The sequence below is a fragment of the Tympanuchus pallidicinctus genome, unplaced genomic scaffold (genome assembly GCF_026119805.1).
Source record: "Tympanuchus pallidicinctus isolate F22 unplaced genomic scaffold, pur_lepc_1.0 scaffold7, whole genome shotgun sequence".
NCBI lineage: Eukaryota > Metazoa > Chordata > Aves > Galliformes > Phasianidae > Tympanuchus > Tympanuchus pallidicinctus.
The window spans coordinates 20,937,309-20,964,752 of record NW_026294791.1 but is presented as its reverse complement, the minus strand read 5'-3'; the positions used below and the strand labels follow the sequence as shown (position 1 = coordinate 20,964,752).

Genomic DNA, 27,444 nt, shown 5'->3' with positions numbered 1-27,444 from the left:
TTTCTTTTTATATGAATAGATCACCAAGCTGGCCACATCGACCTGGCGGTCACACGGCTCAGGGGAGAGGAGCTGAGATTGTCACAGGAGCTCAGAAAAAGCCCCGGGGAAGGCCGGGCGGGCATCAAACCGCGCGGAGAGCGGCTCCGGGTGTCAAACGCGAGCCTCGAGCCTCTATTTTTCTGTTGTTTTGAGTCGGTGGATCAATTGTCATCGGTCCTGTCACCTAAGAAGCAATGATTCCGATTCAACTTGGCATCTGATTTTATTCTAATGGGTTAAATTGGGTTCACTTTTTCAATTATCCCAGGTTTGACTGCGTAGTATTGCATGACAACTCACAGTTTCATCGGGTTTGGCAAAGCGAGCTTGCTCCGCGAGTACGTATATCATATCACATCAGATCAGGCTGAAGTTTGCTGTTTAGCGATTCCATTCTCGAGTCGCTTTTTGTAGAAGTGGGAAGGGTTGCTGCAGTCCGCGGCTGGTTCGGCACGATTCGGGGAAAAAAAATAATGCAGCGAGATGGCAACAACACGGGGTTCGCCGCTCAGCAGTGAATTAAGCACAGAACGAAGCAAGCGACACTATGGGGAACCGCTCCACTCACCGCAATATTTTTAGCAGCCTCTCAGCCCTCGCCTTTTTTAAATTTCCTAATATGCTCTTTGCTTTATTAGTTTTATTTACAACCGGCTCCCATTAACACCTCACCTGATTACTGAGGAGCTGAGACAGCTAAGCAGGAAAACCCAGCAAAGCGGCCAAAGCTGGGAGGGAGACGGTTTGGTTTTCATTCGTTCTTTTTATTAATATTTGTTTGTTTTGTTTCGAAGTAAATATTTTGAAGCGGGCAGCAAAGAAAAGGCAGGTAAACGCGTGTGCTGCGGGGGTCAGAGGTGAGAAATTCGCGTCAATTCCGAATCAGAAGCGATGTAGCGAGGGGGAGAGAGGCGAGAGGGGGAGAGGGAAACAATCCTTCCACGCAGCAGCTTGTTTATTTTAATTAACGTAGGGATCCTCCGCCAGGGAGAAGGACCCACCTCCATCTCGCGGCTGAACACCGAGCCTCTCCCCACCCAGACCCCAGCCCTCGCCGCTCATAAAGGAGGGCACAGTTTGGGCAGAAGCTCCTAAGGTCGCAAGGTAAGGTCCTGCATGAACCCCTGTAAGCGGTGCGGCGATTCAGACCTCACGATGCCATTTGCGGGTGTTCCTTTGCCGTCGTGTTGTGTTTTTTTTTTTTTTTAAACCAACAGCCCAGAATGGTGGTTACCCCAGGTGCTTTCGCAGTCAGCGTTCGGTGCGGGTGTTTTAATCCGGACAAACAGTAGTGTGGGAAGCCAGAGCCGTTCTTTTTAATAAATACGGAGCTGTGTTCTGTATTCCTTTTTCTTTCTCATCTTATTTTTTTCCTTCCTACGAAAGGCTCCCCTTACCTGTCCGTGAACGTAGCCTTTAGGAGCATCCTTCCCAAAAGCAGCTAAACACGGTACTTTCCGACGGCTAAATTACACCCGGAGTGCGCGTTCGATGGAGGTTACCGTTAATCCGCCGAGGAGCTGCCGGCTGCGCTCCGCCGCGGTGAGCAGAGCCGCTGCGCGCACATCGCGATCCGCAGCCCTGCTCGCTGCTGCCTGGCCGCGGGGATGCGTCCCTGGCAGTGCCACGCTAAGCTCATCGCGGTCGGTTATCTCAGTATCACCTCCTTCGGCAAATGAATACGCGGCTCAGTGCGCGTTTTCGGATTACCGGGCGCTCTGAGTTTTGCTTTTTTCGGCCCGATGCTTTGTGCTGGTAGGGCAGCCCCACACGTGCCCGAGCAGCACCGGCCCGGCCAGGAGCAGCAGTGCGGGGTGTCGCGGCGCTGACCCCGAGCGGCTCTGCTCCGGGGGTGCGGGACTGGAGAGAGGCGGTGACGGTAAAAGTTATTACGGGCGCCAGAGGGGAATTTGAAACAGTACCAAGATATTACATATATATATATATATAATGCAATCAATTTAAATGCAGAAAGCAACCTTGGCTACTTTTGGTATCACCTACGAGAGAGTCGACTTTACTCCAATTCTCTGTTTGTGTGCCCGATTCCACGGGGCGACGAGGCGGAGCGGCAGTAGCCCCGTGCCCCGCAACGAGCTGGCAGAGCAGAAAATAGCGATAGGTTGTGAACCTAGACCCGGCTCCCAGCGCCCGGCGCGGGCAGCAGCACTGCCATTCGCTGTCGCCTTTTCTGCGTTCGGATCCTCCGGACGCGATGTGCCGGGCAGCGTCAGCGGGGCTCAGGTGCCCGAGCGGGACAGAGCCCAGTGCCCTCCCGCTGCCGTGCTCCTGGCGCTGGCTCGCAACGAGGGGGAGCTGAATCTGTCCCCTGCTCCCTCCCCGCCGCAGTGCCCTCCCCTCTCTTCTAATTATTGCTGGTTAATTATTAATTCGCATGTAGATGTTGTCCTAAATTCCCCGAACTGAGCGCGGGATCGTTCACGCTGTAATAGGCTTTAGCTTGGAGCCCGTGGCCGAGAAGAATGAGAGCTCTATAGCGGAGCGGTGCCGGCATCGCGTGCCGCAGCCCGCCCGGAGCGCAGGGGGACTGCGGGGGGGGGAGGGGGTGTCGGAGGAGGGGGGGAGCTGATGGCAAAGCCAGGCCGGGGAGGGCGGGCCGAGCGGCTGCGGGCTGTCCCGGTCTGCAGAGTCCCACGGCCGAACCCCCCCCCCTCCCTCCATCTCACTGTTCGGGACTTTTGCAAAGGCCGAGCACGTACTTAAGTGAAGGAAAAATCCTGCACTGACTGAAACACCTCGAACGTTGCCCATCTGATGTCTTCCCAAAGCGCTGCTGCATGCCGCAACGAGGAGCTGCGTTCGGAGGCCAAGTGCTAATGCGAATGGCTTCATAGGAGATGAAGACCTCGATTTGGGCTTTAGATGCTCCGTTGCGGGCTATCCTACCCAGCTCGAAGGGCAGCGGCTCCCACAGAGCCCGGCCCGGGGCGCCCTCACCACCCTCCCACAGCGGAGCGGTGCCAGGACAGCGAGCCCGGTGTACCGGGAGCTACCGCGGGCTTTTGGAAACGAAGAGCTCACGTCTGATGCTAGCAACAAACTTTTGATGTCCCCTTAAGTAAGCAACACATTCATCAGTAAGAGCTTTAGAAACCTCCGGCCTCCGTTAGCGGAGCGGCGGATCCGTAACGCTACCTGATGGAGCAGAAGGGAAGGGCCCTCTCATTAATTAAGCGCGCCCGCCTGGAGGAGGTTCCGTCGTTCCTGACACTGCTTACGAGCCTGCCCAATTATTCCTGACGGAGCGGCCGAGCCCGGGCGGAGGTGGCAATGCGGTACCGACGGGCTCGGCGCTGTCAAGGAGCGGCTCTCGGCCCCGCACCTGCGGCACGTCGCTGCCCAGAGCGCCCGGACCGGCAGGGACACGCAGGAACCGCGCAGGGAGGACGGGGTTCGGGGATGCCCGAGCATCGCCTGTGCTGCACGGCGCGGGGGGAAGCGCGGAGACAACGCAAAACTGTTCTCTGCTCTGGGGCAGGCAGCGATCCCCACAAAATAGCTGGACGGGAATAAAGGAACATTTCGTTGGGACAAAAAAATAACAAACAAACAAACAAACAAACAAACGAAAAAAAACACGCTAGCAGCAAATCAACCCAAACCCTGAACGTGCCACCACAGTGGAAATATTTCACGCAATGACTGAACTCGTCTCTAGAAGAGATGTTGCCCTCACCGCAGGCGCCCGCCGGGCAGGCGCAGGGCTGCGCGCAGCCGGACGGCCGTGCGCGGGCGAGAACTCCTACCGAGGGCTCCCAGCCCTCTCCCCGGCGCCGGCCGCCCGCGCTCCCCGCTCTCTCCTTCCTCCCGGGCCGCTCCGCTCCCACGAAGTGGCTGCGCGGCCCGGCCCGGCCCGGCCCGGCTGGGCTCGGCCGCAGGGCAGAGGGGCACTGCGAGGGAGGGGGCCCGGAACGGCTCCCGGCCCCCGGATCGAATCACCTCCTTTATTTTTTCCTGATGGCTCATTGTGCTAATTGACTTGTTTTCTCCAAGGAAAGCCCATTTCTCCCCCCTCTTTCCCCCTCTACAGTTTTTTGTTTTTTTTTTTTTTCCCTTTCTTTTCTTTCTTTTTCTTCTTCTTCTTCTTTTTTTTTTTTTTTTTTTTTTTTTTCTTTTCTTTTTTTTTTTTTTTTTTTTTTCCCTTTTTCATCTTCAACCGGGACTGCTCTGCAGGACTCCACGGCTGGTGGGGGGTTTCTGCCCGTTATAAGGGAGATTCCCTCACCCCTTTGAGCTTCGTCGATTTTATAGCTATTACTCTTATTAAAACACACACGCACATACAACGCATTGATTTCCATCCAAAAGGGCTAATTACATTACTTACAGTAAATAGCAGCCCTGCTGTCCGGGGTCTAGTGTGCCAACAGAGAAAAAAAATCCCGGCTTATTTCACTTGATTGACTTCATCTTTGTGTGAAATTGTGTTTTATGAGCTGTATTCTGGCACTCGGAGGAATGTAGCAACATTCAATCTGCAAATAACATTAATTTTAGCTACTTAGGGAGAAAGAGAAGGGAGGAAACCGGCCTCCTGGATCTTGGGTTACAGGGAAGAGGTGACTCGAGGAGCCCCCGAGGATGGCTATGGGATGCTTTGCAGAGGAAGTGGGGGCTGGGGCACTCCTTGCAGCGGCCGCGCTGGGGCTCGGTGTAGAGCGTCCCCCAGGGAGCGGGGAGCGCGGAGCTGCCGCCAGGAAGATCCTTCGGTAGGGATCGAGGTGTCAGGAAACAGCCGGCAGCTGTTCCAGGGAAAGGCGAGGAAGAGCAGTGTGAAAAGTAAGTAGGAAAAAGGGGAGTGGAGAGGAGGGAGAGCAGGAGAGAGATTAGCCAGGAAGGAATGCGCCGCCCGGACCCCTGCGCGCGATGACCGCTGGCAGCCGGAGTGGCGAGGGACGGGGGGAGGCGAGGTCCCGTTTCGGCTGAGGGCGGGGGCCTCCCGGCGGCGGTGGGGCGGGCTGTGCCAGAGGACCGTTCGGGACCCGAGCGGAGCCCCCGGCTGCAGCCGCTCTCGGAGCCCCGATCCCGGGCGCGGAGTCCCCGCTGTACGGAGTGGCCCCGGGGAGCCCGGCCCCGCCGCCGCCTCGCGGGACTCGACGTTTGGGGGAGGTAATAAAGCCCACCCCACCCACAGGCCCGGCTGCGATGTTTGTCGCTGCTTGCCCATCACTAGGGGTTGAGAGGAGTATGACAGGTCTTTGTTGTCTGAATAAAAATCAGTGGCGGCTCAAGGGAGAGAACTCCTCCTACTAAATTATCAAAAATGGGCTGGCTTTAGTCTCTTAACAAATTGGACAGAGCTCCGGAAGGCAGCAGTCCCAAATCCAACCTACAGGCACTGGGAACTTTAAAGCAACCAGGGACTGCTTGAAAATAGCACTTCTTTTTGCTTTCTTTGTATTCAAAACTATATCCTCTCCCGACCGGTTCTGCCGCCCCAGGTCCGAGTCTCTCCGGTCAGGAGCCCCAGCTCTCCAGAACAGTAACAGATCCTTTAGCTCGTTTTTCTTCTTTGATTTTTCAAACTAATTATTATTACGTTTTCTTCCCCTTGTTTGTTTTCCGCACACCTTCAGGAAGCCCTCGGTGCTTGAGCAAAGAGAAGCTCCTATTGCAACCTCCTTCCCTGTGCCGTGCGCCTCGGTGTAAACATTTTGGATGATCTAAAGACTCTGGGGTCTGTATATGGAAATAGTGGGGTGCAGAGCAGAAGAAAATACTTGTCCTTTCCGTCCCCCAGCCATGCTTTTCCACGGGATCTCCGGAGGCCACATCCAAGGAATCATGGAGGAGATGGAGAGGCGATCCAAGACCGAGTCCCGCCTGGCTAAAGGGGGACAGATGAACGGCCGAGAAACGGTAAGAAAGCAGCCGGCCCTCCCGGAGGGGGGATCCCTGCGAGCGTGGGCCCGCACGGGGCAGTTCGGCCTCGGGGAAGGGAGCTTGCCTGCCCCCGTCCTGCCCTGCCCCTGTCCCGCTTGTACAGCCCCGACACTGTTGCTGTAGCGCAGGGCGCTGCGTGTGCCGGGCTCCGTTAGTCGTTTGTTTCACAACTGCTGCCGCGTGTGCTTTCTGGAGTAAGGGGCAACGCGTGAAATCGCAGCAGGGACGTTTGTAAAGCCGCTGCAGCAGCAGCCCGGTCCGGCCGCCGTGCCCGTGGGAGAGGGGCTGCAGGCAGGCTGCGAGGCTGCTCGCACTCCGTGCCCCCCGGCACCTTCGGACGGACCCGCAACCCGCGGCCGCTCGTTGCTCGTAACCATTTTTGGTCTCGAGTGCGGGACCGGTACGGAGGTGCTGCTCTTTTCGAACGCAGCACCGGCCGGTTATTCCGTTTAGTAGCATCTCCCCTTTCTAGTGCCGGGTCCGAGGTTTTCATTAATGTCACGGCAGATGGAGAACGGGATCCCTTTCTTCCCAACTTTGTGGGGCTTCCGCCCTCCGCGCACGAGGAACAGCGCACAGAGTAGCGGCCTGCAGCCCGCCTTGCCGCTTCAGCCGCGGGGTCTTCTCCTCTCTCTTAAATAGCTCCCGCTTTGTTCAGCGAGAATTTGCAATGTAAATTCCACTTGCTTTTTCAATTGCTGTAAAAGGGGGCGAGGAAAACGACTTCAGATTTAAAAAATGAACGCGGAGTCGCAACTTTAAAACGGTTGCGACTTTCGAACAAGAAGTTCGGGGCGTTTTTTTCCCGTCCGTTTCTCAGCAGGCGCCTCTCGGAGCCTCCCGGCCGAGCTTTTGTTGCCGCGGTTCCTCCACCCGCCTTTGTCCCGAGCGGCGCTCCCGGAGCTGCCCGGGAACCCGCACCGCTTCGGGCCGAGAGACGCGCGGTGGGGCTGAGCCCGGGCAGCGTCCCTGCCCGGCGGGGCGCTGAGCGTCCTCCACCACTGCCCCTCGCATCGCCACCTGTCATCTTTCTTTGATTTCTGCTTTAAAGTGTTTGCTTTTGCCTAGCACAGGGTTAGGCTGTTCTAAGCATGGAGAAAATTTACCAGAAAATTGATTCAAGCATGCACCCTCTGCCATAAACTTCTAGTGTGGCAAAACGGTGTTTCTCTACTTGAAAACGCCATTCTTCGGGAGCATTCTAGTATCAGAATGTGAAAGCTATGGGGAAACTACTGACTTAAACTTCAGAAACCCTAAGAATCTGCTTTTCTCCCCTCGCTGCGGCCTAATCAGCAGCTTTCACATACTGCAAAGACACGAGCTGGTTAGGAGCGGTGTGACGAGACAAACGCGAAAGCTGAACCCCAGTGAGCTGAACTTGGTGGCCCGGGCCCGAGAGGGTCCCTTTGTGCAGCCCCAAGGCCGCCCCGCTCCGTGTCTGATCCCTGCGCTGTTGTTTTGCAGAACATGCCCCCTATGAGCCCCGAGAAGCCTGCTTTGTGCGCCGGGTGTGGAGGGAAGATCTCAGACAGATATTACCTGCTGGCTGTTGACAAACAATGGCACCTCAGGTGTCTTAAGTGCTGTGAATGTAAACTGGCTTTGGAGTCAGAACTCACCTGCTTTGCCAAGGACGGCAGTATTTACTGCAAGGAGGATTACTACAGGTACAGCAATCAGTTCTCACGGGTTCAAAATCACGTCCCCTCCCCAGGCATTACGAACCGAACCGCTCTTTTCTTCCCCACGGGATGCTCGCGAAATAGCTTTTTGCGGCCAGCTACCCCCTCACACGTCCCCTCACAAAAGTCTCGCGCGTTTACCCACCGGGCGGGCGGCCGGGGGAGCCGAGCTCGTGGCGGCACGGGAAGGGACGAAAGAGCCGAGCCTCGGGCTCCCGCCGCGCCGGGTAAGCGCAGGAACGCAGCCTGCGGCCCGGCGGAAACTTTCCCTCCGACCATCGAGCTCCGCATCCCCAGCGCGGAGCGGCCGAAGGGCGGCGGACAGCGGCGAGGCCCGCACCGTGCGGAGCCATGCCCCTCGCCCAACCCCGAGGAGACGGCGGCTGGGGCTGAGCGGGGGCCGTTCGCTCGAACGTTTCGGCTCCCCCAGGGAGCCTCCACTCCTCCGCGGCCTTTCTGGTCTCTAAACGACCGAAAGGATGGGGCCGCTTCGTTTTCTCCCCTCCCGCGTTTCTCTCCGCGCTCTGGCGGCGGGGAGCTTTTGCTCGCCGCAAGATCTAAGCGAACAGGTCAACCGGGCAGAAAACTCGAGGCGTTTGCCCGACGGCAGCGGTGCCGGGTGTCTGCGGGGACTGCGGGAGCCGTCCCGGGGCGGGGAGGGACGTGCGCGGCCCCGGGCTCCTTGCCGACCTCCCGCGGCAGGAGCGAGGCGGACAGCGCCGTGGCGAGGTCTTCCTTGACCTTTCTAGTTGATGCCCACCGTTCGTTTCCCTCAGAAGGTTCTCCGTGCAGAGATGTGCCCGCTGCCACCTTGGGATCTCAGCCTCTGAAATGGTCATGAGAGCCAGGGAGTCGGTTTATCACTTGAGCTGCTTCACCTGCACCACCTGTAACAAGACTCTGACCACGGGCGATCACTTTGGCATGAAGGACAACCTGGTTTACTGCAGGGCCCACTTCGAGTCCCTTTTGCAAGGAGAATACCCCCCTCAGCTGAGCTACACCGAGTTGGCAGCCAAAAGTGGAGGGCTGGCCCTGCCCTACTTCAACGGCACGGGCACTGTGCAGAAGGGGAGGCCCAGGAAACGAAAGAGCCCTGCCCTGGGAGTGGACATCGTCAACTACAACTCAGGTGGGCAGCTCACCCGGCTTCCCCCCCTTACCCCCCACCCCATCCTCGGCTCGGAACGCTCTCGGGCTTCCCCTGGGCCGGGTGGTGTGTGGGGAGCTCAGCCGGGCCCCGGCTCGCGTAACTATTGGCAAATCAAACCAACGGCTCTCTGAGGGTTGGAGTTTTGCAGGAAAGCTAACAGCAGCCCTCCTCAAAGGCTGTCTGTGCCCATTAATGTCAAACACTCAAACTTAGCCGCTTACCAGGGTAAAGACAAAAACAACAGAAAAAGCAGAGAAACACCACACCTTTCTCTATAGAAACCTTGGAGATACCGTTGCCATTATTTGTGTTTCATTAATGAAAACACGTCATCATTTAGATTTCAAAGTATAAGAGTCCAAAAGGATCAGAAGAAAAAAAAAAAATGTAGAGCAAAAGAAGGCTAGAACGTGGCCAGCACGATGTGCAGGCAGTCAGAGCAGGTCTCCGATTCATAGCACTGAACTCTCCAGGCGAAACAATCCCGGTTTACTGGCACATAAACAATCAAACTGCACAAGAGGCCAACGAATAAATGTTGTTCCCCATAACGAAGCCTTAACAAATGTAATTAACAGGAACGGTTTCTGCTCTCTTAACGGTAGGAAAGAAACGAGTGTCAGACTCTATTAAATTTCCTCTCTTTCCGCCACTTCAGTACCCACGCCGTGCCCGAGCACCCCGTGCTAGGGGCTGGAGGGAAGGGAGATTTACGCGCTATCAGGCGCTTTAAGAGGAGTTTCGTTAGACGGAAGCCGAAAGTAGAGAGGACAAACCCGAACAGAAAGCCCCCGCCTCCCCAAAAGCTTGGGGAGGAAGAGCAGCCTCCGGAAGGGGCAGCGGGCAGGGAGCGGGCAGCGGCTGCCCCAGGCGGCCAGGGAAGCTCCGCGCCGGTTTCAGCCCCCTCCCTCCGCCCCAGTTCGGGCCGCTGCTCGGAGATCCGTGAGCAGCCCACGGCTCCCCCCGCGCAGACTGCAGCCCTCCCCGGCACGTCCTCTGGGGCTGCTGTGAGACGGGCCGCGGCTGGGAACGGGGTGGCTGTGCGAGGCTATTTCATCTCCTCTGATGCGTAGACCTTGGAGCTGGGGTAATCACTGCGCTAATTGTTCCTTGTTAATTGAAGATGACATTGGAATCCCTGGCTACGGAGCGGTTTCCAATCAGTCCTGAAAGCTGCTAAAGAAAAGCGAACCTGTGGCACAGCCCCGGTTCATTCAGTGCCGGCCCCTGGTGGGGGGGGAGGGGGGGTCCCCATCTGCCCGCTCTCTCGAATTCTCAGTTGGCCACCCGAATTCCCCAGGTCCCCAAACAGAATTATTTCTACGGATAAGTTATCATTAGAATTAGGATCAGAAATGTTGTGGGTATGATAAGACACCCCTGACGTACTCAACAGAGAATTACTTGTGAATGCGGTCACAGTTTTTGGGTGCGAGTCCTGAAAGTCTCCTTCATTACAACCACAACGGTTGGAAGATTCACTGACTGCAAAGCGAGATTAAAACCCACTGCCCACTATAAAAATATAGCCCATTTCATTGAGGTCTCACCTAATTTTGAACAAACAAACAAAGAAGACCGCTCTAATTTGATGTCTTATGGTTCATGTAGATGGCTGAGGAATTTGATCTGGCTGGGCTGTATTTTTTGCTTTAAGCATTACCTAGCAGTGTCCAGTGCTTACACACGGTCTTGAGAAAATACAGCCTGCAGCAAAAGCATGCATCTGGTGCAAACGAGTCCAGCCCATTGACCTGCTGTGCTGCAGATCCAAGGGGAGGAAAACAAGCCTCTGACAGTTATGAAATGAGTTGCAGTGGATGGAACTATTTCTTGAAAGAGGAGAAAGATAAAGTTTCTCAATAATTGGCAGCCACTTCCTACACGCGTTTCCCATCCTTTGCCCTGCACTCTGGCATCCTCCCTTCCACATCCCATCTCCCAGGGATAGCAGCCTGCTGCACGCCCGCACAGCCCTGCATGCCTCACACCCTGCAGCCCCCAGCACATGTCTGTCCTGGACCGTGTGCTCCACGCCAGCCGACTCTGCTCATGCCAAGTGTGCTCCTACAGCTCCCTGCTTCCTGGGAACAGGGCACTTCCCTCCCCAGGTAAAGCGAGGTCTGACGAAGCTGGCTGCATTGGGATGGCAGGCCGTTACAGAAACAAATCAGACTTCTAAAGCCAACTGGTGCAGCTGACCCTGATTAGGCCAACAGCCCCACAGAGCTGTGCGCAAAAATCCGCATAGTCAAAAACAGTCCCCATGATCAGGCTCAGACCTGTGCATGAGTTTTGTTGTGGAGGAGCCAAGCATGGGGCCAGGGTGGGAAATGGGCTTCTGCTGCGGCACCTACAACAGCTTTTCTATTTTGCATGTTGTTTAGCAGTTTGGTTTCTGCTTCTCAGCTGTAAAGTGGAAACAACAATAAATAACTCAAAATGTTGTGAGCTAAAGCCATTCGCGCTTGTGAACTGTCTGCAATTAATGTGAAAAAATGGAAGAAACTATTCAAAACTACTTAAAACATTCAAAGCTTTCTCTATATTACCTCTTATATCATAGAATTGATATATATTTTGAGGCAACTGTGTTGACTTACAGCTCACAGGATATAGAAATGAGAGGGTGAAGAAGATTTACCTAGGAAAATATTTTACACAGCTGTTGCTCCAAGAGCTGCTTACTTTACTTCATAATAAATACGTGTGTGTGAAAAACTAAGAAGAGTTCACTTGAAAAATTCTTGGCAGTAGAAAGCAAAGAGTTCTAGCTCTTTCCAAAGCAAAATTAAATTAGCAACTCCCTGATCCCATTGCAATGAAATAAGCAACAATATCTTGCCCAATTTTCTGCTTTCTCCTGGTTCTCCAGGCAATGGTATTAAGTTCTGCAGGATGATGTGGCAAAGCCACACAATGCTGTTATAAAAGGGAGATGGATCTGATCACTGCATGAACAGGGGTTGTCTGAGAATGCTCCGAGCTCCATTCTTACTTTCTCTTGAAAATGAAAGTCCAAACAAAGTAGATCACAGATGAAAAGAGAAAAAAAAAAGAAAAAAAAGCAGCAAGCAGGACAGAGGAGCGTGAGGAAGTTTGCTTTGCTGCCATACCCCTGCATGATCCAGGAAAAGGAAACACACAAACAGCTTACAAATGTCTGATGGAAAACCTGAGGTTTGAATCTGGTGATCTGCTTTATGGCAGCTGATGAGTTACTACCCACACAATTTGACTGAAGGCAGTGTGACTACCTGTGAAAACAAGGAGTAAATGTAAATCCCAATCTATCCTGAAATTGTTTTTAAGGTAAATTTCGACTCCTGGTGCTTTCTGAAGTGTCAGTTTGCTTTGTTTGAAAGTGCAGACAGACTTCTCACAAAGACTAGAAGCAAATCTAACTATAATTAAATATTCACCTGATTTTCTGTCAAAGCGTTGTCTTAACAGTGTCTGTTCATGTTGCCTTGTCTTATAATTCAGAAGAGAAAACACCTTCAAGAAGCTTTCTATTTTCTCTTGGTTTCAAGTTGTTTTGCCTGTTTTTAGCTCTGTCAACATCAGTGTCTCTCTATTGTCTTCTCCGTCTTTCTCTCCTCTCTTTTTTGAGAAATTGGGATCAGCTTGCCCTAGTAAATAATCCACTATCTGAGAGCCAAGAGCTGTTCAAAAATTCAAATGATCAAGTAATGAATCTTGGTCTAGTTTACACACATTCTGACTTCTTTTCAATTCAGTTCAGTCATTAGTACTCCTTGCTATGATTGTGTGTTCAATCTTCTCCTGTTTAAGTGAGCTATCATTACAAAGTGGTATCCTGAAAGTAATCCAATTGTTTTTAAGCCAAAGAGAAAAAAAACAGGTGTTTTTCTTCTTCTTCTTCTGTTTTTTCCAATATTGTCGTGTCTTTCCCCAGTGCTGAGTGGTGATGCTACAAGTCCATGAACAGCTGCCACTCTAGGGTACAAAATCACATCCAGAGAAGTGCAATCTGGAACAAAATAATCTTTCACAGATGCTTTGGAAATCTGGAATCAGAGAAATTGGGGAAAGTCTTTCAAATTTTGGAGCCACTATTTACTTGGTTGCTTGCAGGAATCTTGTTAATCAGTATCAGCTAAGAGCTGCTGCTGGGTGGGACTGAGATGGAGGGCCTGAATCAAGCCTTGACCAACTACTTTCTAGAGATGCTTTACAGAGGAAAAGTTTCCAAGAAATTCACTTAAAATCTCAGGCAGAGTCCGAAACCATTTATTTTATCAGCAAAGAAATCCAGATTTTCTGCTTTCCTGATCAACTGTCATAACAAACTTTCCTGCTGTACATCTTTTTTAAAGGTACTTGTGATTTGGAGGAAGGCTTAGGAACATTCAGAATGCTGGCTTGACCTTTATTCTTCTCTCAAGCTAAGAGTGTTTCAATGAGTGAGATTTCAAAATCTCAATGAGATTTCAGATGACTCTTTGGATGCCCAAAGCAAAACCATCACCACAGGGAAAAGACTTGTTTGAAAATAAATGCCAAAGAAGAGATAACTTTCTATGCCTGTCCTTAGTAGGTAACGGCCTAGGGGACATAGCATGTTTTAAGTATAAGAAAAGGTCATTTTCTAGTTCTTTTTTGTCTCATCTAATTATCACATCTATACTTAGTCTTGCACCATGTTAGCGCTTCTTTCCTTTCTTGCTCTCTAGCTTGCTTCCTTCCCTCCAAATAGTACCTTAGCCATGATTGTTGCCTTGATTCCTTTATCATCCATGCGGCACAGCCACTAACTCACTGCTTGATTTATTGAACAGGTTGTAATGAGAACGAGGCAGATCACATGGACAGAGACCAGCAGCCTTATCCCCCATCCCAGAAGACAAAGCGCATGCGCACCTCCTTCAAACACCACCAGCTTCGTACCATGAAGTCCTACTTTGCTATCAACCACAACCCAGATGCCAAGGACCTCAAGCAGCTTGCCCAGAAAACAGGCCTGACCAAGAGAGTTTTGCAGGTAAGAAGCCACCATCGCAGGCTTGACAGAATTTTCCCCTACTGCTGCCAGTCGATAGCATTTCCCATATGTGTAACAAGAGCAATATATAAATACTTTTGCTAGTGTGTCCCTAGTGGGTGTGCAGAGGGGTGTGGTATTACATGACGGGAGTGCCAAATGTATACCTGAAGGCAGCCAAATACTGAAATGTGATTTATAAGTAGTTGCATCCTCAAGATGAGGAAATTGTCTCCAGAGTCTATGACCTGGGGGACATCCTGGGATCTGTAGTCTCTATGTGCTGATCTTATTAAGGACAGAGGTAGCAAATCTACTCATTTTACACATAGTGGGTGAAGCCCTTGGGCTCTTGAGAGGCAGTTAACGTGGCCCCTCAGTGAGCAGATCCTCAATATACAGGAGGCAAACTTTGACCAGTACGATCTTCCAGGATCAGCCTGTTCCCTTGTACTACCAAGGGCCTCCATAGCAAAGTTACTTCCCTGTGAAAGAGCTCAGCAAATGACATTAACAAAATCTGTGTAACGGTGTGTGCTAGCTCAGAGAAGTTAAAGTGAGGTATGTGTTGTAAGCTGTGTGCAGAGAAGGGCACTAATCTAGGGACAAAGAGAATCTATTAGCAGTGATTGCTTGTCTGTATTCCAAATCACCTAAAACACTTTCAGTGAACCCTGCCAAAGAGAAGGACTAGGTAACCGATATCAACAAGCTGCATGACAGGGACAGTGTAATTTCCCCTCCTTCCTTGTCAGTCTTTTAAAATGATTAAGATAAACTTTAAGTCTTAGCCAAAATCTGCTCGTTCACCCTTTGCCTTCATCTTTGAGTCTCGACCCTAAAACTCCCCAGGCGAAACAAGCACCAGTGGCCATGCAAAACGTTGCCTCTGTCGGGCGAGTGAGCGAGCAGATTTCCCAGGACTTGGCACTGGGCCCCGGGCCTTGTGCAGGGCCTGCCTGTGAGCCGGTACCACCAGTAGCAAGCCAGGCTGTAGAGTGATGTGGGCAACTTGCCACACAAATCAAACATCAAAAAGATGGCGTAAAAGCAAGAACAAAGACATACAAACAATCAAACAAACAAACAAGCATCGGTAAAGAAATCCATTGGGATTGGTTTGCAGGTTTGGTTTCAAAACGCAAGAGCCAAATTCAGAAGGAACCTTTTGCGGCAGGAGAATGGGGGTGTCGATAAAGCGGACGGCACCTCACTTCCGGCACCGCCCTCCGCAGACAGCGGCGCTCTCACTCCACCCGGCACTGCGACCACTTTAACAGACCTGACCAATCCCACTATCACTGTAGTGACATCAGTGACCTCTAACTTGGACAGCCACGAACCCGGGAGCCCCTCACAAACTACCTTAACGAACCTTTTCTAACATTGCCGTTTTTTTTTTTTTTTTTTTTTTTTTACTCTTACTCTTCTTCTTTATTATTATTATTATTATTATTATTTTGATTATTTTCAAGCCTTTTTTTTTTTTAAACAAAATAACAAACCCACAAAATATTTGGGAAAATAAACAGCTTGATGTGTAGCATCTGCAGCCACTTGGCAAATGAGTTTGAAGTAATATGTTGCTATAATAAACGAACATTTATTGTTGATAAATTGTACTCAAATTTTTTTAATTCATCAGACAAACGAAGAGAAGTTCTGAGTCATTCTAATAAGTGCCTCTTAAAATTGTATGTTACTTATTTCCACAATCTTGAAAAAAACATGAATACCACTACGACTACAAAGCCCAAAAGTTTCTTTTCTCTCCCTGATAATCAGCTAAAAGTCAGTATAATCATAGACAAAAGAATGCTGCTTTCACGATTGTATGTTCACTTCCAGAACCCGAGATTTCCTTTTATTTTTATAACACATCTAAAAGTTTTGTACGATTTATTTTTTAAATGTAGACAAATAAATACAACGTGGATTAAATCGATGACGTAGCCAGACCGCAAGTCCCAGTGCTTCTTTGTAACGCGTTAGGGCCATGGCCGACCCCCCGGGCACGCTGGGAGCCCCACGGGGCCCAGAGCTGCCCTTCAGCCCTGCACCCAGCCCACACCGAGGGCTGCACCTGGTGGGGGCCTGGAGTGGGGCCCATCCAGCACAGCCGAGGATGTGGGTCTCCGAGCTCACCTCTGCGAGTTATGGAGGGCAAGGGTGGGAAATGCCCTTGCGGAATGAGCTCGCTGCTGTAAGGGTATTGTTAGAGCAGAGCAACAGCTCGAGGTGGGAGTCCCTCTGATCTGACATATTGCACAGGGAGGGGTTTTCCTTCTGCTCTGCAGTCAAATGGCACAGGTTAAGAATTAAATTAAAAAAAAAAAGGGGACAGTTTGCTGCTCGGCCTCCGTGCCGTACTACTAAAGCAAACAGGGGTCGTCCAGCTACTTTAGCGAGCACCGAAATGATTGCCAACGATGCACAAGCATGTGTACTGTTAAAGGAGCTTTTGATAAATCACAGTTTTTCAGGGAAATGGAAATAAGCAAAATATAATTTATTAAGATGTTTAAGGAACATGATTTTAGTACGATTTATTCATTACTATTTTGAATTTACTGTAGCTGTTTTCTGGGATTGTATCAGACTCTTTGTTTAACACACAAAATTAAAATCTTTAGTTCCTTGCTATCTTTAACATACGCTTTACTTTTTTTTAACTTTGTATAGAAGGAAAAAAATGTTAGCAAAAATTCTTACGAAATTGGGAATTGGCAGCAGATAATTTTGAAGCAGATAAACTCAGAAGCCTTGTGGATGCTGATCTCAATGCATTTCTTAGTTTACAATAGCAAACTTTCTTTTTTTTAATTTTATTTAAGCTAAAAGTCTGAATGGTCTGGGCAGTGGTGAATGTTCATTTGTATCCTTTTATTGTAGTTGAACACCAATTAGATTGTGGAGAGTCTCAGAAACAAAACCGAACAAAAACCAGTCAAGATCTATGTCTTGCTTTTAGTGGATTGTTAAGAATAACTTTGCACATATACCCCACTTTTTAGACACCATCAAATCTCTTTTTTGGTGGTCAAAGTGGCTATTTAATATATTTTAAAGGTGTCCTTTTTGGCTGTATAAATGTGTGGTTACATATTGACAGTTCACTGCCCACATTAAAGTGCATTATTGTAATTTTTGCTCAGGGTTTTTAGAAAATTAGCACAGAAAAGTAGCTTATTTTTAAAAAAAAAAGATGATGGAAGAGATGTTAACACTGTAATAGAGGAAAGGTGTGTTTGCCATTATATATTTAGCAAGTATGGTTATCATCTTCTACGGATATTAAATCTTGACTTTTCCTATTTCTATTATCTTATGGGCATTTACCACTAACCAGACCAAACAACCTTGGTAAGGCTGAGATCTTTATTAATACACTTTTACAGGTAAAAATATTGATACTTATAAATTTTGTTCTTTGACAGAACAATATATGGTACTAGAGATCTACTTTATTAAGTAGACTAATTAAAACTCAGTTCTACTATGTGCCTTATGATATACCTTGGGAGTAAGTTTGTGAAAAATCAGGATATATGTGTTGTTTGTTAAATTAACTGTTTTAAGCCCTTTTGACACCTCACTAGTTTTGTACTGTTTTACCTCTTATTTCTGAAACTCTTTTTATGGTGTATCCTGTTAGAGGGGACAAACATGTCATAGAAAGCAGTTGTGCACTCTTTCAGATATAGTTGATAAATCCAATAATCTTATATATTGAGCTTCGTGTTTATAGTACAGTAAGTGGTCTAGCAAAATTGTCCATGTTTCTTTGTTTATTGATAAATGCATTGTATAGAAACTATTTCCCCTAAATATTTATGGACCAAACAATTGTGATATATCCTATTAAATTTGTGTGAATAAACCATTTTGAATCTAAGGAGTTATTATTTCCCATCAGTTTTTATTATCATTATTTTTTAATTTAAAGCCTACATGTTCCGGAGTGTCTCTTTGCTTTTACGGTACCTGCGAACAATTGGTATTAAACATGCAAACACGGCCTTTTAAGTATTCTAAAGTAGGGTCCCTTCTTAGGTTTTTGATTTCTTCCTATTCAATGTATGTGCTACTGCTGGTGCGATTTAGATGTTAGCCTCTTAACCCCCTTTTTTGAACATGCCAAGTAATGCCCCACTGATTTGATATGGAAACCCCAGCATAGGCTTCTAAAAAAGTCAGAAAGCTAGCAGCTAAAGTAATTGCATGACGAATATAACCTAAATAGTATGATGAAATGAAGCAAGATTTAATGCTAGGTGTATTGAACACAAACTAGAATTGCAGACCCCGAAAAGCCAGGTTGCTCTGTAGTTTAATAAATTGTCACTATGATTTCTTTCAGGGAGAACAAATCATGGGGCATTACAGCCAAACATCCCGACGTTTGAAAATTCCCTAAAGTATTAAAAGAAGGGGAAAAGTTTGATCGGAAATCCACTGCAGTGAAGACAAAGACAATATTAGGTTATGATAATCATACATTTAAAAATCTATCGAGCCAAAAAATAAAAATAAAAGACTTGATGTCATTTCCTGAATGTTAACAAAACATATGTTATTTTATGGTGTCTAATTAACAGAACTGGAGGCTTCAACAAATTGTGTGGTATTAAAAACAAATTTAGAGAAACTATGTATAAAACCAGAGCAACCTGGCAGCAATCTACCCAGCCCATATTCGAAGAAAACTTTTCTTTAAAAATATCACATTTGTCAAGCACAAGTACTTGTAAAATAAAATCTGAGTGCATTCATTCCACTTGCTTGCTAGTGTGTACCAGTCATACCTGTTGAATGGATTTTTGTAAATTCAAAGAGAACTTTTCACTCATTCCAAATCATAGGAATCAAAACCCAGTAACTTTAGTACTATTGTTTCTGAATCCTTTTTTTTTTTTTAATGAGACAAATCTGCATGCACTTTTCCATCTGTCACATATAGTGTACATTTCTGTATGATGAATTTCTCTTTGATGTTTCTTGTATAATAGCTTTCATTAATAAACATTTTATTTGATGCAAACATAGTTAACTTTATGTAAACACTTAGCTAATTGTTCCAGCTAATTTAAACTTTTCTTTTGAAAAAAAAGCAGTAGAGCGCAGTTCCAACACGTTATATATATGAAATCAAAAAGAATGAGGTAGCAATACTGTTACACAGCGAAAAGTATTTCTTTTGGTGTTTACCTTCTATTTTTTTAACCTGCTGTATAAAACTGACACTTTTTTTTTTTTTTTTTTTAAATCCCATCGGCATCAGCAGTAAAACAACCCCGAATTCTTCTTCCATATCCAAAAACATAGGCAGTATGTAAAACTCTCAATGACTTTTAGAATACATGGATATAATTTGTGGATCCCTGAGCTGTTTACAAGGTCACTATGCAATGAGCAAGTACATTACAAATAGTTGCTCCTGAGATTCCCAGTCTAAAAGGCAGATGATTTTTACGAGGCGACAAGCAAGTGTGACAATAACCAATTATTAGTAATGAGGCTTTGTAAGCGTTAAGCAACTATTTGCAGAAAGATTTTTTAAAAATATATTCCTATTTAGCTGTATAGCCAAAGCGTATGTTAAACAAATTAACATATAAAAACTTGCCAGAAAATCTTTCATTAAGATGACATTTTTATTATATACTAATGAACCCTATGTAAACAATGTAACTTTTATGAATGATGGACATTAAATATTTCACTTACGTGTATCCTCAGCATTTTGCATGTTTTCTTAAGCTCTTCCAGTTTCTGAATTCTAAAGAGAAAACCATACAGTTATTAACAACATAAGACAAAGTTACATACAGATTACTGCAGCGATCTCTGGAAACTGGTAACCAAGAGTGTTCTAATGGCAATAAAAAGGTATCATTTATTGGTGGCAATTATGGGAAGTATTGTTTAAACAACAGTTTTATAGTCTGTTGTAAAGTTCTGTTTAAAAAGGTTAGCATGGAGGACTTAATTCAAATCAGCTTGATCAGAAATTTAAGTATACTGTGAGATTCTTAAACCGAGCCTTATGTGCATTTATTGCTGCAGAAAAGGAGGCCATGCAGAAAAGTGATCATTCCTATCTCAGCCATAATGTGGTTTCCCCGTGTTGTCCACAAGAAAATATTATGAACATTAATTATTAAACCCAGTAAAGATCTAGGGTGTTGTTTAGGGCACTGAGAAAACTTACTCTTGCTAATTTTTCTTTTGTAAATCACTGCATTCTTTAGTCAGTTGGAATCCTTCTGTACCATTTTAATGCTTACAAACATATTTCCAATCTGAATTATTGTCCATGTGCTGCTTTTCTCATTTGATTTAAATTAGAAAAATAAATGAATTGAACGCTCCCAACGAAAAACAAGCTCCACTGAAGTAAACAGCAAAATTAAATTAACTGATTAAAGTGCAACCAGGGGAATTTTGTGTCTCCTTGATGATTAACGATATCAAGGTTTCATTTCTTAACAGTGCTATTGTTTGTCTGGGGATAGTCCTGCATTTAGTGCTCTGATTCGTATGAGTAGCTGCATTTGCCATTCCAAGGTTTTTTGCAAGACAACGATATCTGTCCCTTGCATTTAGAGAGTAAACATGTTGAAGGGGCAGCATTATACCGGAAAGAAAAGTAAGGAATAATTTCAGACAAGATTTAAGAGAATACAAGACAAACCTGAGCTTTCACTTGTCAGAAGTGAAGTGTGCTAGGGTTCTTCCTAGTGGATGCATGCCCACAGCTAGATGCAGCATTTCGTTTCACTTCTGGTCTCAAAAAAGAAGTCAAATTGTGCACTCCTAGAACATCTGACTCAGAATTATTCACTAGAGGAATGGTTTGCAGGGCTGGGTCAAATGACAGAAGGCTGACACCAGAGCTCACTGGAATCGGTGAATTTTCTCTCCCTGATCCTGCGGGCTTTGAGCCAGGAGCTGAATGAACATAGAGACTAAATTATTCTCTTGCCTCTTAAGAAAGCATAACCTTCAGAATGAGATAGAATATATAGGACAGCAATGCCGCTCTGTTCTTTAGATTTCATTCTTGAGAGCTGCTAATGCAAGCACCTGGCACATGCATTCAATTGACTTCAAAATATTTCTTCCTCCTTCACCCAAATACAGGACACAAATTATACTACTGGAAATTCCAGAAGCTATTATAGTGTTGGAGACTTTATTCAGTTATTCTGCAGTGCTGAACAATTCTCCTGCACTTCTCAATTGACGCAGACTTATCTTGACACATACCTATATACATATCCTTGTCTTGCCTTCAGATAACTAGTACTTTCATATCTATTTAAGTCACTCAAACCTATAGGAAGTAACTCTCCAGGCTTACACGTTCAGCTAAAGCAGTTGTCATAACTTTTATTTTGTTGTTCCTCCAAACTAAAATATTTTATCCGAAGCAATTTTAGGTTATGAAATTGCACTTTTTTTGTATGCTTTTTTTTTTTTTTTTTTCCATAGCTTTGGTTCAAAAAACTAGTGCTTGAAACATCTACATGCATGGATTATTTTGCTATACAGCTTTTCCTGTATTACCCAAAAAAGCAAAGTCACTGGAATCATTGAATTTGTGGCCTGCATGTTTCTCTATAAATGTTTTACTCTTCAAATAGTTTTAATCATAAAAAATGATATTAAATGCATTCTATTTTTTCTAGTGTGATAAATATTAGAAATGATACCTTCTTGGCTGCACTCAGCTTTGGAACAAGTGTGTTTCTGCTTTTGGAAATGGAATTGTGAGCAAGCGTCCTTTGAAATTTCTGATACTTGCTGCTGCTAGGAACAGAGGGACTAGACTGAAGTCCTAATCTAGCTTAACAAAAATCAGTGCTATTTTCTGTTCTGCCCTCTCTTCCAACTGGACTTTAAGTGACGCTAAGAAAAATGTCAGTACTTATTTTAGTGCTAGAAAATAAAAGTGAGATGTTTTCTTTTGTACTTCGGTTATGCACTTCAATACAGATTTCTGAGTCTGAACAGATGCACAGTGTCTTGAGTATATGAGACTGCTGCATACAGCAGATAAATAACACAGGAATGAACAGCCTGAGAAATGGTTATTGGACTAGAAATGTAAGCAGTCACAGTGGGAAATGTGGTGATTTATCATCTTATGAATCCTTACTTCACCCTTTTCCTTCAGGAATTTGTACTCAGCTGAGTATAAATGACCAACTCACTTTCTGTGGCCATATATAACTCAGTGCTATGACTGAGATGCAGTAGAGAACAATCCATAACAAGAAATTCTCAGGAATAATTACCTCAGCAAAATAACAAAATATTATTTATGCAATATCCTAATGACAGTAAATAAAACACAACAGCAAGAAAACTGACAACGTCAGCATCGTATCTTAATATGATGATTTGACCAAACAAATGTATATCCCATCACTCCAACGAAGTATGCAGTCTTAGCAGAAGGGGCAAGATAAGCTTAGAAACTAGCCAAAAAGTATTCACTCACAGGTGAATACTTTTCATCTTCAAAGGTACTCTCATAATTACTGGTCATGCAGCTGTTGCAATTGAATAGACTGTATCTCACATCTTCTTTTCTGGTTACCCAGTGCAGTATTATTTGACTTGATGAAAAAAAGTGGGCTTTGGAGAAGGCACTGAAATGGACACTCTGAAGTGCATGAATGCCACTGTGTGCCTGCAAGCATATTTGATAGGAAATACTGCACAATTCAGACTCTTAATATCAGTCTTAAAAAATTTACTGCTTTCTTTTTGCTTCTTATTTATTTTTATTTGAAAATTCCTTTCTTTTTGAGTGTGAGGCTACCTGAGCCTTCACTATATTAACTGAAATAATCTTTAACCATATTTAGTAATTTTTTTTCTTAATGATCAAACCCTTGGACAAGTTGGTTTTTTTTTTCTTTTTTTTTTTTTTTAATGGTGTGGAATGTGAATCACATTGGAACAAATTAAGAAGTTACTGCTACTTTTTATTGTGAACTATTAGAAAGAGGTTATCATCTGCCCAGGAATACTTTCTGAGTACAGCAATGATGTAATTGTTCCAAGTGAGTTAATTTCTTCTGCTATTTGATGTGCCACAGATTATTATAGGTAATAATCAGAAATCAGCGCTTCAAAGCACTAGCCTAAAACTACTGCAATGGTTGTGGAAGGACTCAAATTGACAAGCTCTCAAAATCACAACTTACCACTGAAACGGAAGTGATAAAATACGATATGGCTTGGAGTGCCTATATCATTTACAAATGACACCCAAGTACTGAGATCCTGCTGTCTCATAGCATAAGTACAAATGTAAAAATCTTAAAAATTGGGCTCTGCAACTTATTTCAAACTGTATTAAATTCAGTGTGATTTCAAGAACTGACTTATAAAATCTGGTGAAATCAAGAGCAGTATGATTAATTTCTTTGGATTTCATCATAGAGTCTTTCAATGTGCTTTTTAGCCTCTAGCAAAACTGAAAAACGAAACAGAAAAAAAGCAGCTGTGCAGAACTCAGATTCAGTTCAGAACAGTTCTGAAAATGCCCAAAGGTTTTGTTTGTATGTAACGTTTTATTTTTTTGTGATTATTTGAACAACAAAAGGCACCAGAGGAAACTAGGCTCCCCAGGAACCAGTTCGGACAGGCCTCTCCCTTCACACTCTGAAGAATTTTGCTGTTAAATATTTTGTTACAGATTTTTTTTTACCTCAAGTCGGTTGAATCCTCTAATATATATATGTATATTTTTCAGTGTACTGGAGTATTTGTACCATTTTTACACAAGTAATCCTGTCTGCGCAGGATCCCACAGGCAGTACCTCAGCACCACAGGTCTGTGACAGCTGTTGCCACCAGCACACCCTAAATGGACTTTACCTTATCCCAGCTGCTTTCCTCACACAGCCTTTGTTCAGAAACTGTCTCTTCCATAGGATGAAAAAAGAAGCAGCTCCACAATGGTAGAAAGTAGAAAATGAAGCACTCCTGAGTTGTGTTTCCTGCTCTTATTCTGAGTCTTCACACAAACCAATGCCCGCTGCCTGCATCTCCCTTTCCCTACTATTTCCATGTCAATCAGAGTTTTTGGGAGGCACGACTATGTATTAAGCCAAATTTCACACACCAGCAAAGGCCAAAATCACCACCCACAGCCCAGGCGCCATTGTAGTGCCTGCCTCCTCACTGCTCGCTGCGGGCTGCGCTGTGCCTCAGCCTGCCTGTGGCTCTGCCTCCAGCACGACTGCTGCCTGGCGACGACGGGGAGAGGCAGACTTTAGGTAAGAGAAGGAAGGCTTAAATGGTTGGTCAGTTCTTTTTCCTTCATGGCTCCTTTCTGCAGCTCGAGTCCCCTCACTTTCCCTCTCAGGGCAGCGCTAATGAAGCTGACGAAAGCTGCTTCAGGAGGAAATGCTAGAAAAGATTCCTGCCCCCTGAGGTCCCTTGGTGTGCTGCTGGCTGCCCCTGGCTCTTCTCTGTGTGGCACTGGGCCAGTCACTGCCGAGGCCAGCTGGTGTCACTTGGGGTCATTCTCCTGAAATTGCTCTGATGAACGGATTCTTCTTCATGTAAAACACAAAACAAAACAAACAACTTCAAAGGTACGAAGTATTTTGAGTTTTATACTGTGAGGAAAAAATTATCCAGTTGAGAATAAAAAAGCAGCTACATGCTAGTAGAAGAAAAAGCCTTTTTTTCCCCAAGCCTTTGTCAGTCACTTTCTGCTTAAAGCTTCATAGTTGCCCAGGAGATAAGGAAATACAAGTGAGATGCTAAATGAGGAACGCTGGAACACACAGAGGTGTCATTCAGCGAACATTAAACAGTTTCTGGGATTATGTCCACTGAGTAGAAATGTTGTGAACTGAACAATGGCAATTTAGAATGACCTGCAATAAGTAACACACATTTTCTTCTCCCAGTGTTATGTGATTCCACTTTGGCTGGGAGAAAAGCACTTCCAGCGGACTGAGGGAAAACCCTCACATGGTGCTGACACACTGCAGTGCTCACACATGAGGCGTACTCTCCAAGGCCAAGGCCACGTTGCTTTCCAGGTGTCACTCAGGTACCAAGAAAACCCAAGCCTGAAATACATTAAATATATTTTTTAAAGTTCACATACTACTAATATTAACTGACAAAAGCAAGGAGGTGAAGCTTTCTTTCTGTCCTAAACCTTTGAATGGCTTGCTGTGGAAGCTGGGTAAAGTTGTTGGCCTTGTGCAGCTTCACGAAACACGCTATAATACTAACACACAGTAGAAGTCTCGTATGGAAAAACTAGCTTATCTTCCTTCTTCTTCTTCCAACTTGCATCCACATGCTATAACCCCGATCCTGGAAATATTTATGCATTTCTTTAACTTGTTCTGTGATACTACTGAAATTTATTTAAATGGAATTATTTGCAGTACTAAGGATGAACAGAGGCATAAAACTGTAAAATCAGTTTAATGTATAGTTTTTAGCAACCCTGTTTCTTTCTAAAAGAAAAGCTCTCCGTCGTGTTGCTAGAGTACTGGTGCTAAATCTGCATAGCTGCTGAATTTTGCTTTGTTATCAGTTGCTTAAATTCGCTTAGGAATTAGCACTAGCATAGTTGGAAGCTGCTGTATAAATGGTCAAGACTACAAATAGTCAGAAGAGGAGACTATAACCTGAATGTTTTGCACATACATCACTGTCATATATGTGAAATACATTCTGTACGTATGTCAGCTTATTTTGCTGACTGACATACACTGATAAGGCCTAATTCTGGTATTCCAGGATACAGCAGGCATTATTTCATCTGTGCTTCTAAATTATGTTGCTTAACATTCACCACAACTTTAAAGTAGTTGTATGAGACAGATAGTGATAAAAGAATGAAAAGATTTTGGGATTTATTGCTGATGTATGAATACAAAGCACAGTTTTTATTTATTTATTTATTCATTTATTTTTGTCTGAGCATTATAAAGAATGGGCAATAACCAGCCTTGGCAGCTTTTTGAATATTGTACAAAAAGGTTGTGGTTTCAAACTGAAGCCAATATTTCTGTGTTTTTTTTTTTTTTTTTTAATCCTCATTTCCTTGCTCGCAAGCAAAAGGAGCTCCATGCTCCTTCCCTTTAGGTAAACACATCCAAGCAACTCAAGGCTTCTGAAGGGAAGCAGCATCCAACAATCTTTTTACAACTATGCTAACAGCATGTAAAGCACAGTTCCACCCTCCTTGTGCAGTTCCACATGGTCACCTCAGTAGAATAATGGCTTGCCCAGAGCATGAATTCCCTTGGGTGGTGACTGTCAATTGACTCCAACTGTAAAATGCAGTGAGAGCAAACAGTGGTGGGAACACATGCTGATATCCGCATCACTGCTTCCCTGCACAACGCTGATGCTGACATGTGTCAGGATGCTGGCTACCATCTCCTCCCTGGCTAATAGGAGAGTGTGTCCTAAGGTGCTTCTTCACCTGTAGTACTAATGGCAGTCCTGTTCACAGAGGCTTCTTTTCACATCTTCCAGAAAGCCTTTATTTTTTTTTTCCTTTTTTTCTTTTTTTCTTTTTTTTTTTCCCCTGTGCAAAACCATTTGGATAACTGACCAGTCATTCATGTCAGAAGCTGTGGCCGTGGAGAGTATATTTTGTAACATTCTACTTACACTGTCACATACAGATGAAATTGAGAATATGTGCAGAATTATTCTGACCCTAGTACAAGGTAAACTCGAATCCTCTGTGATCTGATATGATAATGACAGGAAACTCAAACAGGTAAATATCTGACTTCCCCAGGAGGAAGTGCTGTATGCTTGAATTCAGGTGATGGTGAGTAATGAGTGGAAGTGTTCAGAGGCTCAGCTCTGCTGAAGATAGTCCTGTCCAGTGTGCAAGTTCCTTTGTCGTAATGTCTGTTAACTGTGACCATACACATACCAATGCCACTCCTGTCATTAATCAAGTTAGGCAGTGATTACACTTGAGCAACTTTCATGACAAGCAGGCCTATAGACTCCAATCAGCAGATCCTCATCCTGGTTTTGCACTATGTATTGTTTGGAAGGGAAATAAGATCATAGGTGAGTGTCTGCTGTTACACAGAGAAAGAAAATGATTGGAATTATTCAACATTGCTTGCAGCAATCCTCAAGTTCAGTAGCTCATGAAAGGCAGCAGTGCAACAGGCACTAATCAGGTGTCTGTCTACTGCTCTGAAAGGCAGGGAATTGTTTCAGTTCTCTCACTGATGCTGGGAGACCTCTCCCGTGCATGTGGGTGTTTCTATTCTGTTGCTACAGTACATCTATTATCATTAATTTGACATTATTGAAAGTGAAATCCAGTATGTGGATATTTTTACATGCTTAGTACAATAGCAAATGTATCAAACATGCTTAAAATTAGTGCATAATATTGAACTTTTATATGGCTTGTTCCCTGTGCACTGATACTGCACTGTTCTTCTCTGATGGACTTATTTGACTGGAATACTCACTGTGTAGACTGCAGAAAGTAAAGGAGGGAGTCTGATACACAGGTACAACATGTGTGCTCTAAGCACCTATCTTATAGCATCTTCTTTCCTCAGAGACCTCCAGCTGCAGCTGTGAATCTTGAAACACTTTTTCCTATTTTAAATTTGCCAGTA

At 45.6% G+C, this 27,444-nt stretch overlaps 1 protein-coding gene across 4 annotated transcripts; it reads left to right on the top strand.

Moving 5' to 3' along the window:
* The first annotated feature begins 47 nt into the window (after nucleotides 1-47).
* On the top strand, nucleotides 48-21,233 carry LHX9 (LIM homeobox 9). 4 transcript variants are annotated; one of them, XM_052666938.1, is made up of 6 exons: nucleotides 48-1,146; nucleotides 5,804-5,922; nucleotides 7,414-7,616; nucleotides 8,408-8,763; nucleotides 13,587-13,789; nucleotides 14,916-17,684. In XM_052666938.1, the coding sequence occupies exons 2-6, from the start codon at nucleotides 5,806-5,808 to the stop codon at nucleotides 15,171-15,173; spliced, it is 1,137 nt and encodes a 378-aa protein (XP_052522898.1). In that variant the 5' UTR covers nucleotides 48-1,146; nucleotides 5,804-5,805; the 3' UTR covers nucleotides 15,174-17,684. The 4 variants fall into 4 exon arrangements, with proteins under 4 accessions (XP_052522898.1, XP_052522896.1, XP_052522897.1 ...); XM_052666936.1 differs by lacking the exon at nucleotides 48-1,146 and adding an exon at nucleotides 5,255-5,504 and having other exon boundaries at nucleotides 5,640-5,922; XM_052666937.1 differs by lacking the exon at nucleotides 48-1,146 and having other exon boundaries at nucleotides 5,255-5,922; nucleotides 8,411-8,763.
* Nucleotides 21,234-27,444: the final 6,211 nt, after the last annotated feature.

What these genes read in the sequence shown, in the direction of transcription:
- LHX9 (XM_052666936.1), top strand. Translation starts at nt 5,749, where the DNA reads ATGGAAATAGTGGGGTGCAGAGCAGAAGAAAATACTTGTCCTTTCCGT. An exon ending in TGCAAGGAGGATTACTACAG is followed by an intron (nt 7,617 to 8,407) that starts GTACAGCAATCA and finishes CGTTTCCCTCAG; the next exon opens with AAGGTTCTCCGTGCAGAGAT. An exon ending in TGACCAAGAGAGTTTTGCAG is followed by an intron (nt 13,790 to 14,915) that starts GTAAGAAGCCAC and finishes ATTGGTTTGCAG; the next exon opens with GTTTGGTTTCAAAACGCAAG.